Below are 14315 nucleotides of genomic sequence, written 5' to 3'. Positions count from 1 at the left end.
CTGCTTAAATAGTGTTGAACCTGTGTGGATCGAAATGGAACAGGTCAATATTTCTATCCTGATTCGGTCCATGATTGGCTGTTACATTTTAAGCATAAGCAAAATATTGAGACTTGATCTCAAAAAAATTGTTGACTGATTAGATATGGGAGGTGAAGGAGAAATTAGATATGGGAGTTAAGGAGAAAAGTTAGAAGTTGCTTCAGAGTTTTAAGTAATTGAGAAAATATACAGTTATAAAAAGTCCCAGAATCAATCAGCAAACAGTTTTTTTAAAAAATAACTTTTTACTGGCAGAACCCCATACCAGGGTAATTTTTTACAACATTATCCCTTGCACTCACTTCTGATTTTTCCCTTCCCTTTCTCCACCCCCTCCCTCAGATGGCAAGCAGTCCTTTACATGTTAAATAGGTTACAATATATCCTAGATACAATATATGTATGCAGAACAGTTCCCTTGTTGCACAAGGAGAATTGGATTCAGAAGGTATAAATAACCCGGGAAGAAAAATAAAAATGCAAGCAGTTTACATTCATTTCCCAGTGTTCTTTCTTTAGGTATAGCTGCTTCTGTCTATCCTTGATCAATTGAAACTGAATTAGATCTCTTTATGGATGAGATCCACTTCCATCAGAATACATCCTCATACAGTATCGTTGTTGAGGTATATATAATGATCTCCTGATTCTGCTCATTTTACTCAGCATCAGTTCATTTAAGTCTCGCCAGTCCTCTCTGTATTCATCGTGCTGGTCATTTCTTACAGAACAATAATATTCCATAATGTTCATATATCACAATTTACCCAACCATTCTCCAATTGATGGGCATCCATTCATTTTCCAGCTTCTAGCCACTACAAACAGGGCCAGCAAACAGTTTTAAGCAAAACTTTACATGCACTAGGCACTGTGTGAAGTATCAAGGATCAAGAAAAAAAAAAACCTTTTTTTCTTCAGTGAGCTTTTGTATAGTCATCATTTCCTCCTCCAACCCAATTTGGCCAATTCTGCTTTTCAAAGAGTTCTTTTTTTAAAGTGAATTTTTGTGTTTCATTTACTATTTTGTTCCTTAAAGTACTATTTTCTTTAATTTTTTGTGCTTATTTTACCAAGTTATTAATTTTCTTCACAATTTCCTTGTACTACTCTCATTTCTTTTCTAATTTTTTCCTGCACTTTCTTTAACTCTTCCATGAATTCTTGTTGGGCTTTTTTTTTTTTTTTTTTGAAGCTTTGTTTGTAGCTGTCTTTACATTGCTTGCTTCTTCAGAGTTTGTGTCTTGCGGCTCTCAACTATGAGATGATTCAAACCAGTTCCAGTTGTTCAGTGATAAAGACAGCCATCTTCACCAGAGAGAAAACCCCGGGAACTGAGCATGGACCACAGGATAGCATTCTGATTCTTTCTGTTGTTGTTTGCTCACATTTTGTTTTCTTTCTCAGTTTTTTTTTCTCCTTCTTGATCTGATTTTTCTTGTGCAGCAAGATAACTGTATAAAATGTATATATATATTGAATTTAACATACATTTTGTGTATTTAACATGTATTGGACTACCTGCCATCTAGGGGAGGGAGGTGGGGGGAAAAGGGGATAATTTGGAATAGAAGGTTTTGCAAATGTCAGTGTTGAAAAATTATCCATGCATATGTTTTGTAAATTAAAAGCTTTAATAAAAAAATAAAACAAAACAAAAAAGAGTTTGTGTCTTGGTCTTCCCTGGAATTGTAGTAGCTTTTTATAGTCAATTTCATTTTTTGCTTTTGTTATTTTTTCCAACCTATTGCTTAAAATTGGACTTTTCATCTGGTGGTTAGGAGGCATTTTCCTAAACTTTGGTCTTTTTTTCCATGGGAAAAGGCCTTTTAACAAAACCAGTGAACACAGCAACTGACAGTATATTTTTAGTCCCTTATCTCTACAAATCAGAAAGGAACATGTATTTTTAAAAGCTTTTCCGGTTGCAAGATTGTTCATGATAATTATCCATTGTTTCTCCCTTCAATTTTTTTGTTCTTTTCATTTGCTTTATTGTAGTCAATGTTTATTTTGCTCTTCTCTTTGTATCTTTCTGATGAGTTCTTATAATTTTTCCTATGCTCTATTGCTTTTTAACTTTATAACTTTATAAAAGATAGCAAAATTTTGTGGCTCACAGTAAATTTCTAAATTCAAAGTTGACCATAAGTAGAAACTATAAGTTATTTATCTAAATTGTTCCACCAATTTATCTTTTTACTTTCACCAGTAGCAAATAGTTTTGTTCATGAACATTGTGTGAGACTAGAATTGCTATCTATTCCCCATCCATGGATATTTTAAAAAGTATTTTGTTTTTCTATGGTCTTGATTTTCCATCATATCTCAAACTATTATCAACTATTATTTATTCTCCCTCCTTCAAGTCTTTCTCTACTCTGGTTTATCCTCCACTCTGCTGTCAAATTGATCTTCCTGAAATATAGATTTGATTATGTCACATCCTTCTAATTTATTTTGCTTCCCTATTGCCTTCAGAATCAAATATAAAATTCTGTTTGGTATTCAAAGTCTTTCATTATTTGCTGTTACACATTATTTATTGATGCCTCTCTTGTACCCCTGTAATCCAATAGCAGCATCCTCCTTGCTTCTCCTCACAGAAGACATTTCAACTCCAGACTGAACATTTTTACTGTTTATTCCTCATTAAATTGTCTCCTTTCTCATCTCCACTTCCTGACTTCCTTCAATTTTTTGCTAAAATTTCACTCTCTGCAAAAAGTCTACCTGTTCTATCTTAATGCCAGTGCTTCCTTTCTGTTGATTATTTGAATTTTATCATTTATGTTCTTTGTTTGTCAATAATTGTTTGCATGTTGCCTCCTCCATTAGACTGTGAGCTCCTTGGAAGCAGGGAGTTCTTTTGTATTATTTTTGCCATTCTTTGTATTCCTAGTACTTAGCAGAGAGCCTGTTACAAAGCTACTTAACAAATGCTTGTTGACTTAACTTGACTGCCCACCACTCACAATCATCCCTTGGAATAAAATTTTTATTTTAAAGAAAAAGAGAAAAAATTTATTTGATATTGTATGCTGTGTTCTACATCCATTTACCTATCATGACTATAAAGAAGTGGGCTAAAATGTCTTCCTTTGTTTCTTTGAGTTGGTCTTGCTTTTTGTTATTTCTCAGCATCCATTTTTGAGTATTTTGAAGTTGTCATTGTTTCCATTTACATTGTTGTAGCAATTTTAATATTGTTTTCTTAACTCATTTTTACTATGTATTTATTCATGTAAGTCATTCCATTGTATTCATTGCTTCTTAAAATACTATAATGTTACTTTATATCCATTTCCCACTAATTTTTTATGTAGCACATAGTACATCCAACACAATAAGCAGGAAGGTATTTAAGAGATTCTATTATTTGTTGTTCTTTTCTCATTATCTCACATGAGCCAGATGCATTCTACCACTATTTCCCCTTCTATTGGTATGTCCCTTTGTCCCGACAAAGCCAACCCCTTTATGGGCACAAGAAATATCATTCCATCTTATCTTTATGAGTATATTTCACCCTCTACTATTCCTGCTTTTAAAGTTATCTTTAAGTTTTATATGTCTACTAGATTATTTCTTCATAGTAAGTGCTTAATAAATGCTTGTTTCCTTTTGCTTGGAAAATTTTTTAAAAAAGTTTAAAGAAAGCAACCAATGCACTGATGATATAAAATAGTATCTACCATATTCCACATCCAAAGCCTCCCATGTATGTAAAATAGAGAGGTACATTTCCCCAATTCTTTCTTATAATTATACAGAATTAAGATTATCCACTCTCATTTACATGATTACAATAATTGTGTCTATACCATTTTCCTGCTTCTACTTTGTTCTGCATTATTTATTAAAAGCCTTCCAGTGTTTGGCTAAACTCTTTAATACAGCTTTTCTCAAAGCAGCAGTATAATATAGAAAACAAATATGTAAGTCTTGCAGTCAGGAAGGCCAGAGGTCAAGTCCATCTCTCACAATGGAGACTATCCAAAACACCAGGCAAATAAGCCTGTAAGTTGCAGAATTCCATTTTGTCTAGCTCTAAAAAAGTATTCCCTATGTAGTTGTCCCTTCATTCCCCAGATGAGAAAACTGAGGCACAGGACATGAGGTGATTGCTTTGCTAAAAAATGGTTAGAACTAGAAGGAGAAGCAAAGTACCTATGACATTCTTATCTCAGTACATCAACACTAGTATAGGAAAGAGTTCCAATTGACTTCACTAATCAAATTTGGATAGTTTATTAAAAATTTATTAACATTGATGAATTGTTTGAGACGCAGGTACCAAACCTAACAGAATGTTTACAATCCTAGGGAGAGATCTGATTTTCTGGTAAAAAGCATTCTCAGGGCTCTTTTCATATCATTGTTCCTTATACTGTAGATGAAAGGGTTCAGCATGGGGGTGACTACAGTATACATCACAGTTGATGCTGTGTCCTTTTGGGCAGTATGGGTGGATGTGGGGTTGAAGTAAACTTCAATGATTGTTCCATAGAAGAGACAGACCACAGCAAGGTGGGAGCCACAAGTGTTGAAAGCTTTCTTTCTCCCATGAGTGGAGGGGATCTTCAGGACTGCAATAAAAATACGTGTATAGGAGATGAGGATGCCAATAAAGGGCATGACAGTTGTCAGTCCTCCTACTGTGTAGACCATCAAGTCATTGAACGAAGTATCTGAGCAGGCCAACCTTGTGATTGTACTGAGATCACAGAAGAAATGAGAGATTTCATTGTGGCCACAGAATGAAAGTCGGGTCAGGGAGGCTGTGTGAATCAGGGCATCAATACAGGCCCAACACCAGCACACTGCTACTAGAGAAACACAGACTTTTTGGGTCATGATCATGGTATAGTGTAATGGGGCACAGATGGCTACATAACGGTCATAGGCCATGGAAGCAAGGATAATACTATCTAATCCTGCAAACCAGATGAAGAAGAACATTTGTGTCAGACACCCAACATAAGAAATTGCTTTATTTCCAGATATGTAGTTAACCAACATCTTGGGGACAGTGCTGGATGTGAAGCAGATGTCAACGAGGGACAAATTGCTGAGGAAGAAGTACATGGGGGTGTGAAGGTGGGAGTCAGTTCTAATGGCCAGAATGATGAGCAGGTTCCATAGCATTGTGATCAGGTACATAACCAGGAATAGGAAAAATAGAAGTCTTTCCTGTTCAGGCTTGTTTGAAAGGCCCAGGAGGATGAACTCAGAGATGCTTGTTTGATTTCCTTCTTCCATGAGTCTCTTGGTAAAGGAGATGAAATAAGAAAGACCAATGTAAAGTTGGTTTGGATATTTTCATATGAATAAAATCAATAAAGATAGAATTAGAAGAGAAATGAGATAATGGGAAAACATTTGATTGCATTAAAAATATCACTGTTAATAGCCTGAGAATGAAAATATTTAAGTAATTTAGAAGAGATTTATAACACAAAGAGCATTCTCCAATAAACAAGCATCAAAAGATGAAAACAAATATTTTAGGAACAAGAATTTAGCTATAAATGACTCAGGAAATTATTTTTCTAATCATGGTAACAATACTCTGCAGTTTTACTTGTTACTCTCCTAATTTGGAAATATGACAAAAGATACAAATGATAATTGTTGGAAAAAATTTTTGGGAAAATAGCCAATCTGTTGATAGAGTGCAAAGTAGTCTGAATGTACTGATTTAAATTTTGAGGAAAAATGGAGAAGAAAAATTTTATTTATTAAAACCTTGTATTATGCCAAGCACTTTGCTATACATTTAAAAAATATATTATACCATTTGAGCCTACCTTGAAAAGTCATGCTTTATTTATTTATCTATTTTGGGCAAGGCATTGGAGTTAAGTGACTTGCCCAGGGTCACTTATAAGTAAGTGTCAAGTGTGTGAGCCTGGATTTGAACTCAGGACTGGTGCTCTTTCCATTGCATCATATAGTTTCCCTTGTACTTTATTTAAAAGGAGAAACTAGATAAAGGAGTGATGGATCTTCAGTCCTATATATTTAGACACTATTTTTATGGGAAGAAATCTAAGAACCAAATAATGAAAGTATGGTTGTGGGCAGGTAGGGGGTACAGTGGATAGAATACTAGCCCTGAAGTCAGGAGGACCTGAGTTTAAATCTAATCTCAGACATTTAAACACTTTTTAGCTGTGTGACCCGGGGGAAACTACTTAAGGTCAATTGCCTCAGGGGGGAAAAAGGTGGATTCAATGATCATTTTCATGCAAATGATGGTCAAACTTATTTAATTATCTCTAACTTTTCCCTTGATCTTAATGGGTTTATATCTCTAATTGCCTATTGCATGTCTCAAATATAGCCAAAATGGAATTTGCTGTCTTTTGTCTAAAAACTTTCTTTACAACTTCCCTATTACTGTTCTTATTACTGAGAATACTTCTTCCTAGGTTCATAACCTTTACTTTCTGTCATCCCACCTCATATCCAATATGCTATCAAGTTCTGTTGATTTTATCTTTACACTATCTCTCTTATATACCTCTTTCTCTACTTTCACACTTCCAGCACTTTGGTGAAGCCATTAATCACCTCATGCATTGATTATTGAAAATATTTGCTTGTTGATTTCCCTGCCTTACTTTTCTTCTTACCTTAGTCCATCTTGCATTCAGCTGTCAAACTGATCTCTCTAAATTATCATATCTACCCCTTATTCAACACTCTCAAGTGGTTTTCTATTATCTCTGGAATAAAATAGAAATCATCTATTTGGTATTCAAAGTAAGTCTTTCATAGTCTGTCTCTCTCCCACCTTTCCAGTCTTCATAAACTTTCACCATATATCCTGTGGTCCTGGACACCAGCCATCTTGCTCTTTCTCACATGAGACATTCCCTTTCCAAACTTCATACACTTCCACTGACTGTCTTCCATTGCATTCTCTCTTTATTTTTGTCTTCTGGCTTCCTTAGGTCCTTCAAGTCTTAGCTAATATCCTATCTTCTACATGAATCTATTCCCTCCCATCCCTTAATTTATTGCCTTTCCTCTTTTGATTACCTACAATTTATCCTTTATTCAAATATGGTTTGTGTATAGTTCTTTTCATATTATTTTCTGATTAGACTATGTTCCTGGAGAGCAGAAACTTAAACAAATCTTTCTTAGAATCCCTAGCACTTAGCAAGATGAACAGTAAATATTAATAAATGCTTATTGATTGTCTAATACCATTTTCTGAGGATCAGTGGGAATAGAAAGAGAAACAATATTCTTGTAATTGAACACTATAGACTTCCTACCAAAAGGAAATAAGTACATTAAGGATTTGGGAAACTGATCACAAGCTTTGTAGAGAGATAGAATGAGATAATAATTATCCAAACATGCTAGTGCTCTTTCTGTGCCCAAAGGGCAATAGCTGATACATATATATATATTTTTTTTACCATGCTATAATAGTAATTTCATTTCAAAAATGAGTGGAGAGAATCAACATGGACAAAATGGTTTTGAGGTAGAAATTCTGGGAACCTTGAGAGGATGTAACCATTTCAATTTAACATTTTTGAAAAAGGACAGCCAAGGTAAGCAGATGCATACTCTAGATCTTGGACAAGCAAATTTCCAATGTTTTAGAAAGAGGATGGTTTGTATCCCATAGCTTCAAATGCTATAGAATAAGGCAGAATGAGAAACTCTCAAGAATTAAATACTTAAAACACAAAGAGTTGTGATGAGAAAGAGAAGAAATAATTCTCTAAAGAAACCAAAAAAGGTACAAAAAATGTACTGTAGAAATATCTTTTCAGAAACTGAAAGCAAAGTCAAGTAATGGAAGATAAATACAAATGTATGCAAAAGTCCCATGAAAATGAATTGATGTTCAGTCATTTGCAGTTGTGTCTGATACTTGGTAACCCCATTTGTGGTTTTTTTTTGGTCAAAGATACTGGAATGGTTTGGCATTTCCTTCCCTAGCTCATTTTATTGATGAGGGGCAGAGGCAAGAAGTGTAAAGTGAACTGTCCAGACACACAGTTAGTACATAATCCTAGATTTGACCTCAGGTCTTCCTTATGCTAGAACTAGAATTCCATCTATTGTGCCACCTCAGTTCCCCCACTTTGAAAAAGTACTTTTAAAGTCTTTTTGGAGAAAGAGGCATATTATACAAAGGATAGACAGGCCATTAAGGGTAAATAGAATAATAAAAATGCCTGGTTGATTGTAACAACATCCTCCATTCTTGAATCAAGTTCCACCAGGTCCCACTGTGGCTGATCAAACCAGTATTAGCATTATGAAATCTTTCTTTTGTTTTTTTCTTCTTTTGCTAAATAGTGTGAATGGTTTTCATATAAGGAATAAGTTCAGAAAACTAGAACATGAATGTTTAATATGGATTGAAACTCAAGGAAATGAGGGAATAGGAAAAGACATCCCAACTGTCCTTTCTGAATTTTCCAGTGAATTGTCCTGGCTGTACTCCATCACATAGTCTTCAGTGTCCCAGAAAATGTGACTGTTGAGCTACTAGAAGCAATTTTGGAGAGATTGTGGAGAAAGGGAAAGATGTCACAAGACTGGATAAAGAAAAATAATGCTGAAATTGCACTCAGATCTATTTGACTCCAGGTCTAGTGCTCTATATACTGGACTACCTAACTGCCCAATATCAGGCTACCAGTTGATTAATATCCTCTTTGTTTTTTTTCAAAGAGAAATTGTTGTCCGCACACACCTTTGTTTGTACAGTTACTTTTGCAACAAAGGAGTAGAATTTTATATTTATTACAAGTAAATTTCTATTTTACTAGGAAATTTCTTTACTACAAATATTATAAATTACTAGTAAAATTTTCTCATTATATCCCATCTTTTCAAATGTTTTTGGAAACCTGATTGTTATCACTGTAGAAGCTCTTATTTCTCTGAAACTTCCTGTCATGCTTATACTTACAAGAATACTATTTCTGGGGTCAGCCAGGTGAATATTCTCAGATTGAAGATGTGGTAAGTCTCCTGTGGGAAATAAAAATGCAATCAGTATCACTTCAGGTACTTAGAGGTATCTAGAAAGAAAAAAAAGATAGGGATAGGTCATCTAAGAAGATTAGGAAGTCAAATTGAAGATTTTCTTATTTAATTGTAGATGCAATAGGGGGCAAAGTATTTTGTCATTTGGGCATGGGAAAGGTGGAAATGTTCATATCCATGGTAAAAGAAAATGAATTTAACAGCTGATTGGAGGTGAATTGGAATGAGGAGGGATTTGTGAGCAGGAGGACCCACTTGTAGACTATGTTTAGCTTTTTGCAACTCTGAAGTTTCATGGCCCATGTTTCTTTTGAGCTTTTTACATGATAAGATCTTTTTATAAAAGTTTTATAAACTTTTTATATGATAAGATCTCCTCTAGCCAATTTATATACCAAGTCCTTTCTATTTTTCAATTCTAAGTTCCATTGAGTCCTTCCTCCTCTTCCTCCTCTTTTTCTGTTTCCTTCCTCCTCTTTCTCCTCTGTTTCCTCTTTTTTCTCCCTTTCTTCTCTTTCTTCCTTCTTCTCCTCCTGTAATGCCAGAGAAACTGAGGCAAAACAGAGATTGGGTTTTTAATATTTTAATAGTGGACAATTTGGGCTAGCCAAAACTAGCTTGAGACTTTTGTTTCAAAGCATCCAGCAGCAAGCAATTAATTCCAGAGACTTTTATAGGGCTCCATCTATCAGGAAAACAAAGGCAAGGTGGAGAAGTCATAATTTCAGGAAGTATCATAACTTTAGTTTTGATAGGTTGGGGATCAAGAAGGTCAGGAGCAGGAGATAGAGACTGTAGTATGAGAGATAATGAGCAATACCCAGGCATATGAGCTAAGCCATCTGGAGTTTTATGACTCACTGGAATATGAGAATGACCAGAGTTTAATGGGGTAAGTAAAGGGTATATGTGGCCATAATCATTTTATTCAGGGTATAGCATAATGATTCAGGGAAACTGAGGCATTACATTTCTCCTTCCCTTTTTCCAATTCCCTCCATTTAAAATCTAAGTTGAATCAATAGTTTTCAGCATGCTATGACAGCAGTGACTTGAACTAAGGCTTTATAATCACAAATCTTTGATTGCTATCCCCTCCCTCCAGTACCTTCAGCCTAATACTTTAGTAGTTCAAAAGAAGTTCTTTGCAAATCCATTTGTGTTCTAACATAGCTTTATGTAGAGAATCAGTGAACCATCATAACTTCCAATGAAGCATATGGCTAATTCTTGAAGGGCCTAATCAATCTTTAATTTTGATTAGAAAACCCAATTGGAGGCCAACCTAAGTGGAAAAGTGTTAGAATATTAACAACACAAGGCTAACTAAATTTTTAACCCACCATTAGAATTAACCAAATTTTAGACTTGCAAGGCCTCATGTTGAAATAGATCAGAATTCTGCTTACTCTGTACATTTGCTCTGAACTTAGAAACTTGAAGATAAAACAAAATTGAATAGTATTCAATAAGTATGAGACTTTTTAATAAGAGAAATTATTTTTATGATTTCCTTAAGAAGGGATTCTTAAACAATGAATATTAACATTAATATTTTTATTTGTATATATGTATATTTAATCAAAAAGTAGGTTTTGAAACTAATTATTTTGGAACAAAAGTTTGCCAACTTTTTGTTGATCGGTTGTAAGTTTGTGTTCTTTTGCTATACAGATATTTAGCAAACATTTCATGTATATACATATATATGTGAGAAAGTTGTTCTTTTTCTTATGACTAAATATTAAGGAATGAGAAAAATAATTTAAATATATTGAAATAATAACTTGAAACTTCTGAACCTAAGTAAGCATGTGTTTTTTTTTTAATTTAAGATTTTGGAATTTTGGAAACTTTATCATCAGTTGCATATTTGATGTATATCTATCTACGCTGCAGAGTACACAATAATGCAAATTGTGTTTGGTTCATTTTAGCAAATGCTACTTAATCCCAATCATTTCTCTTGTATTTTTTCATCATTTAGCACAACCCTGGGGAATAAACTGTAGTAGATTTGACAATATTTCATAAGGCTAACTTTTATGAACTTTCCATAGAATGAAAATAGTGTAAAAAAAATGGAAGAAGACTGCCCTCCTAAGTTTGTTGATTGTAAGATGTCCTTTAGCAAAATTACTGTTTCATGATTAGGAAATGAGTGTCATATTACCAAAACATGCATAACTAATGATCTTGATCTTTTGGACATTTTTATTGAATATTTAGTAATTTAAAAATCTATCTGGAAAGAATTGATAAGAGAATTAAGTATTCACTTTAATGTCCTCTTAGTTAAAACTTCTAATCATTTATTTTGACCCTTCCCTTATACAAAAAGAATTTGCATCTTTCCAATATGTTCCCTAAAAGAATTTTGGAAAACATCTCTATAAGAAGTTATTTTTATTTTTGGTATGTTAGTAATTTACATAATTTTGTTACATGTAGTGTGCCCATAATTAAGAAATTATCATTCATTTTCTATCATCATCCTATTTCATACCAAACATGGAAATCCAGTCAAAATGTTAAATTTCCTTTGAAAAATATGGACATTTTGTCCCACGGCCCCAGAAAACTATTCTGTAATCATTACATATTTTTATTTTTAATTTTGAAACAATTCTTTTTTCTTTTTACATAACATAGCATTTCATCTGAAGTTCAAAATACTTAAGTAATGCTTAAAGTTAAGTTGTCTATATGCTGAATATTTCATTTTTTTCAAAATCATAAACCCATGAAGGTTAACAAAAAGGTGCTTAGGTTTATGTTTCCTTCATGGAAACTGAAACTTTGTAAGTCTTTGATTAAATATTTTTAACCTCAGAAACTTAATTTCCATATAATTATTTAGAAAAGAAATGTCATAGAGTATGTTTTATTGTGATTTGAAATAAAAATATTCTTGAGAAAAATTCATTTTCAATTTTTAATTTTTTATTTGATTTTAGTAGATAAAAACAATGTGTTTCTATTTGGATGGATTATGGAAAGACATTAGATGGGGAAAGTATTTTGTTCTATCAATAATGATAAAAAAAAAAGGGGGAAAAAAGACAAAAGTAAAAGACATTCCATCATTCACTTTGGCAATCTACATACTTAAGTCCATTTTGACATGAAGTTTCTAAGATTCTGTGATTCAGGCACTGCACCATATTTTGTGAGTTATCTCCCTTGAAATAAATGAAACGTGACTTATGTAGATTTACCTACTTGGATATATATAGGACATACCTAGATACCTAGGTATAGATACCTACTTGGATATACAAGGATATCCTTGGATCAGGATCTTCTATTCTCTTCTTTAAAAAATCCAACTCCAGTGTCTTCCCAGATTTCCATCACAAAGATTGATCAGAGAACTAGCCAAATCAATGAGCTCTTCCAGAAGAAAGAGGGCTTGAGATGTGGACTGAGGAGGCATGCCTTATAACAAAAATCTGATCTGCCTACTGAAAAAGATGAAGGGGTATCAATATAAATGCCTTTATAGAGTCCTTACACCTAAAGCTCCAATTCCCTCAAGTCCTTGTTAGAAATTAGCCCTAAGTAATTGTCCTCTTTCCACTACATTCACTTTGGGCTTGGCTTCCTGTGGGGAAGACTTTGAATGAAGTTTTCTAATTTATTTCCACAATGCTGCTATAAGACCAATGTCAAGAACTCCCTGTGTTTTTAGCTCTTTTGTAGGGAAGACTTTGATCTTGGAGCATTAAGCTGAAACGGATTCTAGCATATAGCCCACAGGATATCAGGGATGAGAGGAAACTTAAAACACACATTATATGTAAACTTGTGTCAGAGGTTCCTTTGGCACTCAACACTACACTAATACAAATTGGAGCTGGAAGGATCTTCAGAGACCTATTTAGTCTGAATCCCCTATTTCAGAATTGAAGGAACTAAATTTGGGGGCTGTTATATGATTTGTCCAAGTCAAATAGGAAAGAATTAGATAAAACCATCATCTCTTAGTGCAAAATCAGTGAGTTTCCCCCTAAAATACAACATTTCCCCAATTCACAGTCACAGGCCAGTTACATTTTATCCTCACTTTTGTGATTTATTCCTTTTAACCAGTGAAATTGGGAATTTCAGTATCTAACAGCAGCCCACACCCAATCCAGTGAAGCACCTTACTAATGATCTTCTAATTTTGTGACTTCATTTCACAATGGACAAAACAGCAGGCTTGCCTAGCCAGAGTCATATAGGTTGGAATATGAACTAAATTTCAGCCTCTGGTCCTTTGCCTATTTCTAAAGCCAAAGCTCTTTGGATGGGTCATCCTAAATAACAAAGGATAGTCAGTCAATAAATCAATCTGGCGAACAGTGTGCTAAGTGCTGAGAATACAAAGAGAGGCAAAAGACAGTTTCTGTCCTTAAGGAACTCACAATGTAATGGCAGAGAGTATTGGTTCTAGAGATTGGAAGAGTTGAGTTCAAATCTGCCCTCAAAATACTGATTATCTGTGTGACCATAGGAAAGTCACTTAACTGTAAAATGGGGATAATACTAGTATTGATCTCAGGGGGTATTTGGGGGATCAAATTGGATAATAGCACAGCTGTGTATATTCCCTGGGGGAATGTTGTAAAGGGCTTGGTGAACCTTTCATCTGGGCCAATAGAAGACATCTATTTCCTGTTGCACCTACCAGTCTGATCTCCCCTCATTTGCAATGAGGAGAGCCTCTAGTGTGATAAGTAGCAATCTTTCCTCTTGCTGTGTCTGTCTTCTAAGGAAAGTAGTTGAGGAAAGTTGGTAGGAAAATCTTCCCTTTCACATATGTCCTTTATATTAATGCTGAAATGATAATCTTTTAACCCCAAATCTTGTCATATGTTTCCATTTTCCATAATCTTCAGTGACTTCTTTAAGATAAAACACATGTAAATGTACCCATTCATTTTGGCGAAAAATCTGTGCTTATGCCCTGGGTACTATGACTCAGCAATACCATCAACAGGTTTATTTCCAAAGATCATTAGTGGAAAAAAAGAATAAAACCTATATGTTTTAAAACATTTAGAGCAGTTCTATTAGCAGTGGCAAAGAAATGGAAAATGTAGGAATGGTTCCCCAATCAATTGGGAATGTTTAAATAAGTTTTTATATGTGATTATGATGGAATATTAATGTAAGTAACAATGAGCTCACTGATCTTAGAAAAAACATGGATATACTTGCATGAAATTTTAGATAGTGAAATGAGCAAAATTAAGAAAACA

At 34.0% G+C, this 14315-nt stretch overlaps 1 protein-coding gene across 1 annotated transcript; it reads right to left on the bottom strand.

Moving 5' to 3' along the window:
- Positions 1-4356: 4356 nt before the first annotated feature.
- On the bottom strand, positions 4357-5304 carry LOC127548329 (olfactory receptor 1361-like). Its single transcript, XM_051975710.1, has one exon. It carries the CDS (start codon positions 5302-5304, stop codon positions 4357-4359), a length of 948 nt encoding a protein of 315 aa, XP_051831670.1.
- Between the last annotated feature and the right edge of the window lie 9011 nt (positions 5305-14315).

Source organism: Antechinus flavipes, chromosome 1 (assembly GCF_016432865.1).
Source record: "Antechinus flavipes isolate AdamAnt ecotype Samford, QLD, Australia chromosome 1, AdamAnt_v2, whole genome shotgun sequence".
Taxonomy (NCBI): Eukaryota; Metazoa; Chordata; class Mammalia; order Dasyuromorphia; family Dasyuridae; genus Antechinus; species Antechinus flavipes.
The sequence above is the reverse complement of the archived record's forward strand: the minus strand, read 5'-3'. Positions and strand labels throughout refer to the sequence as shown.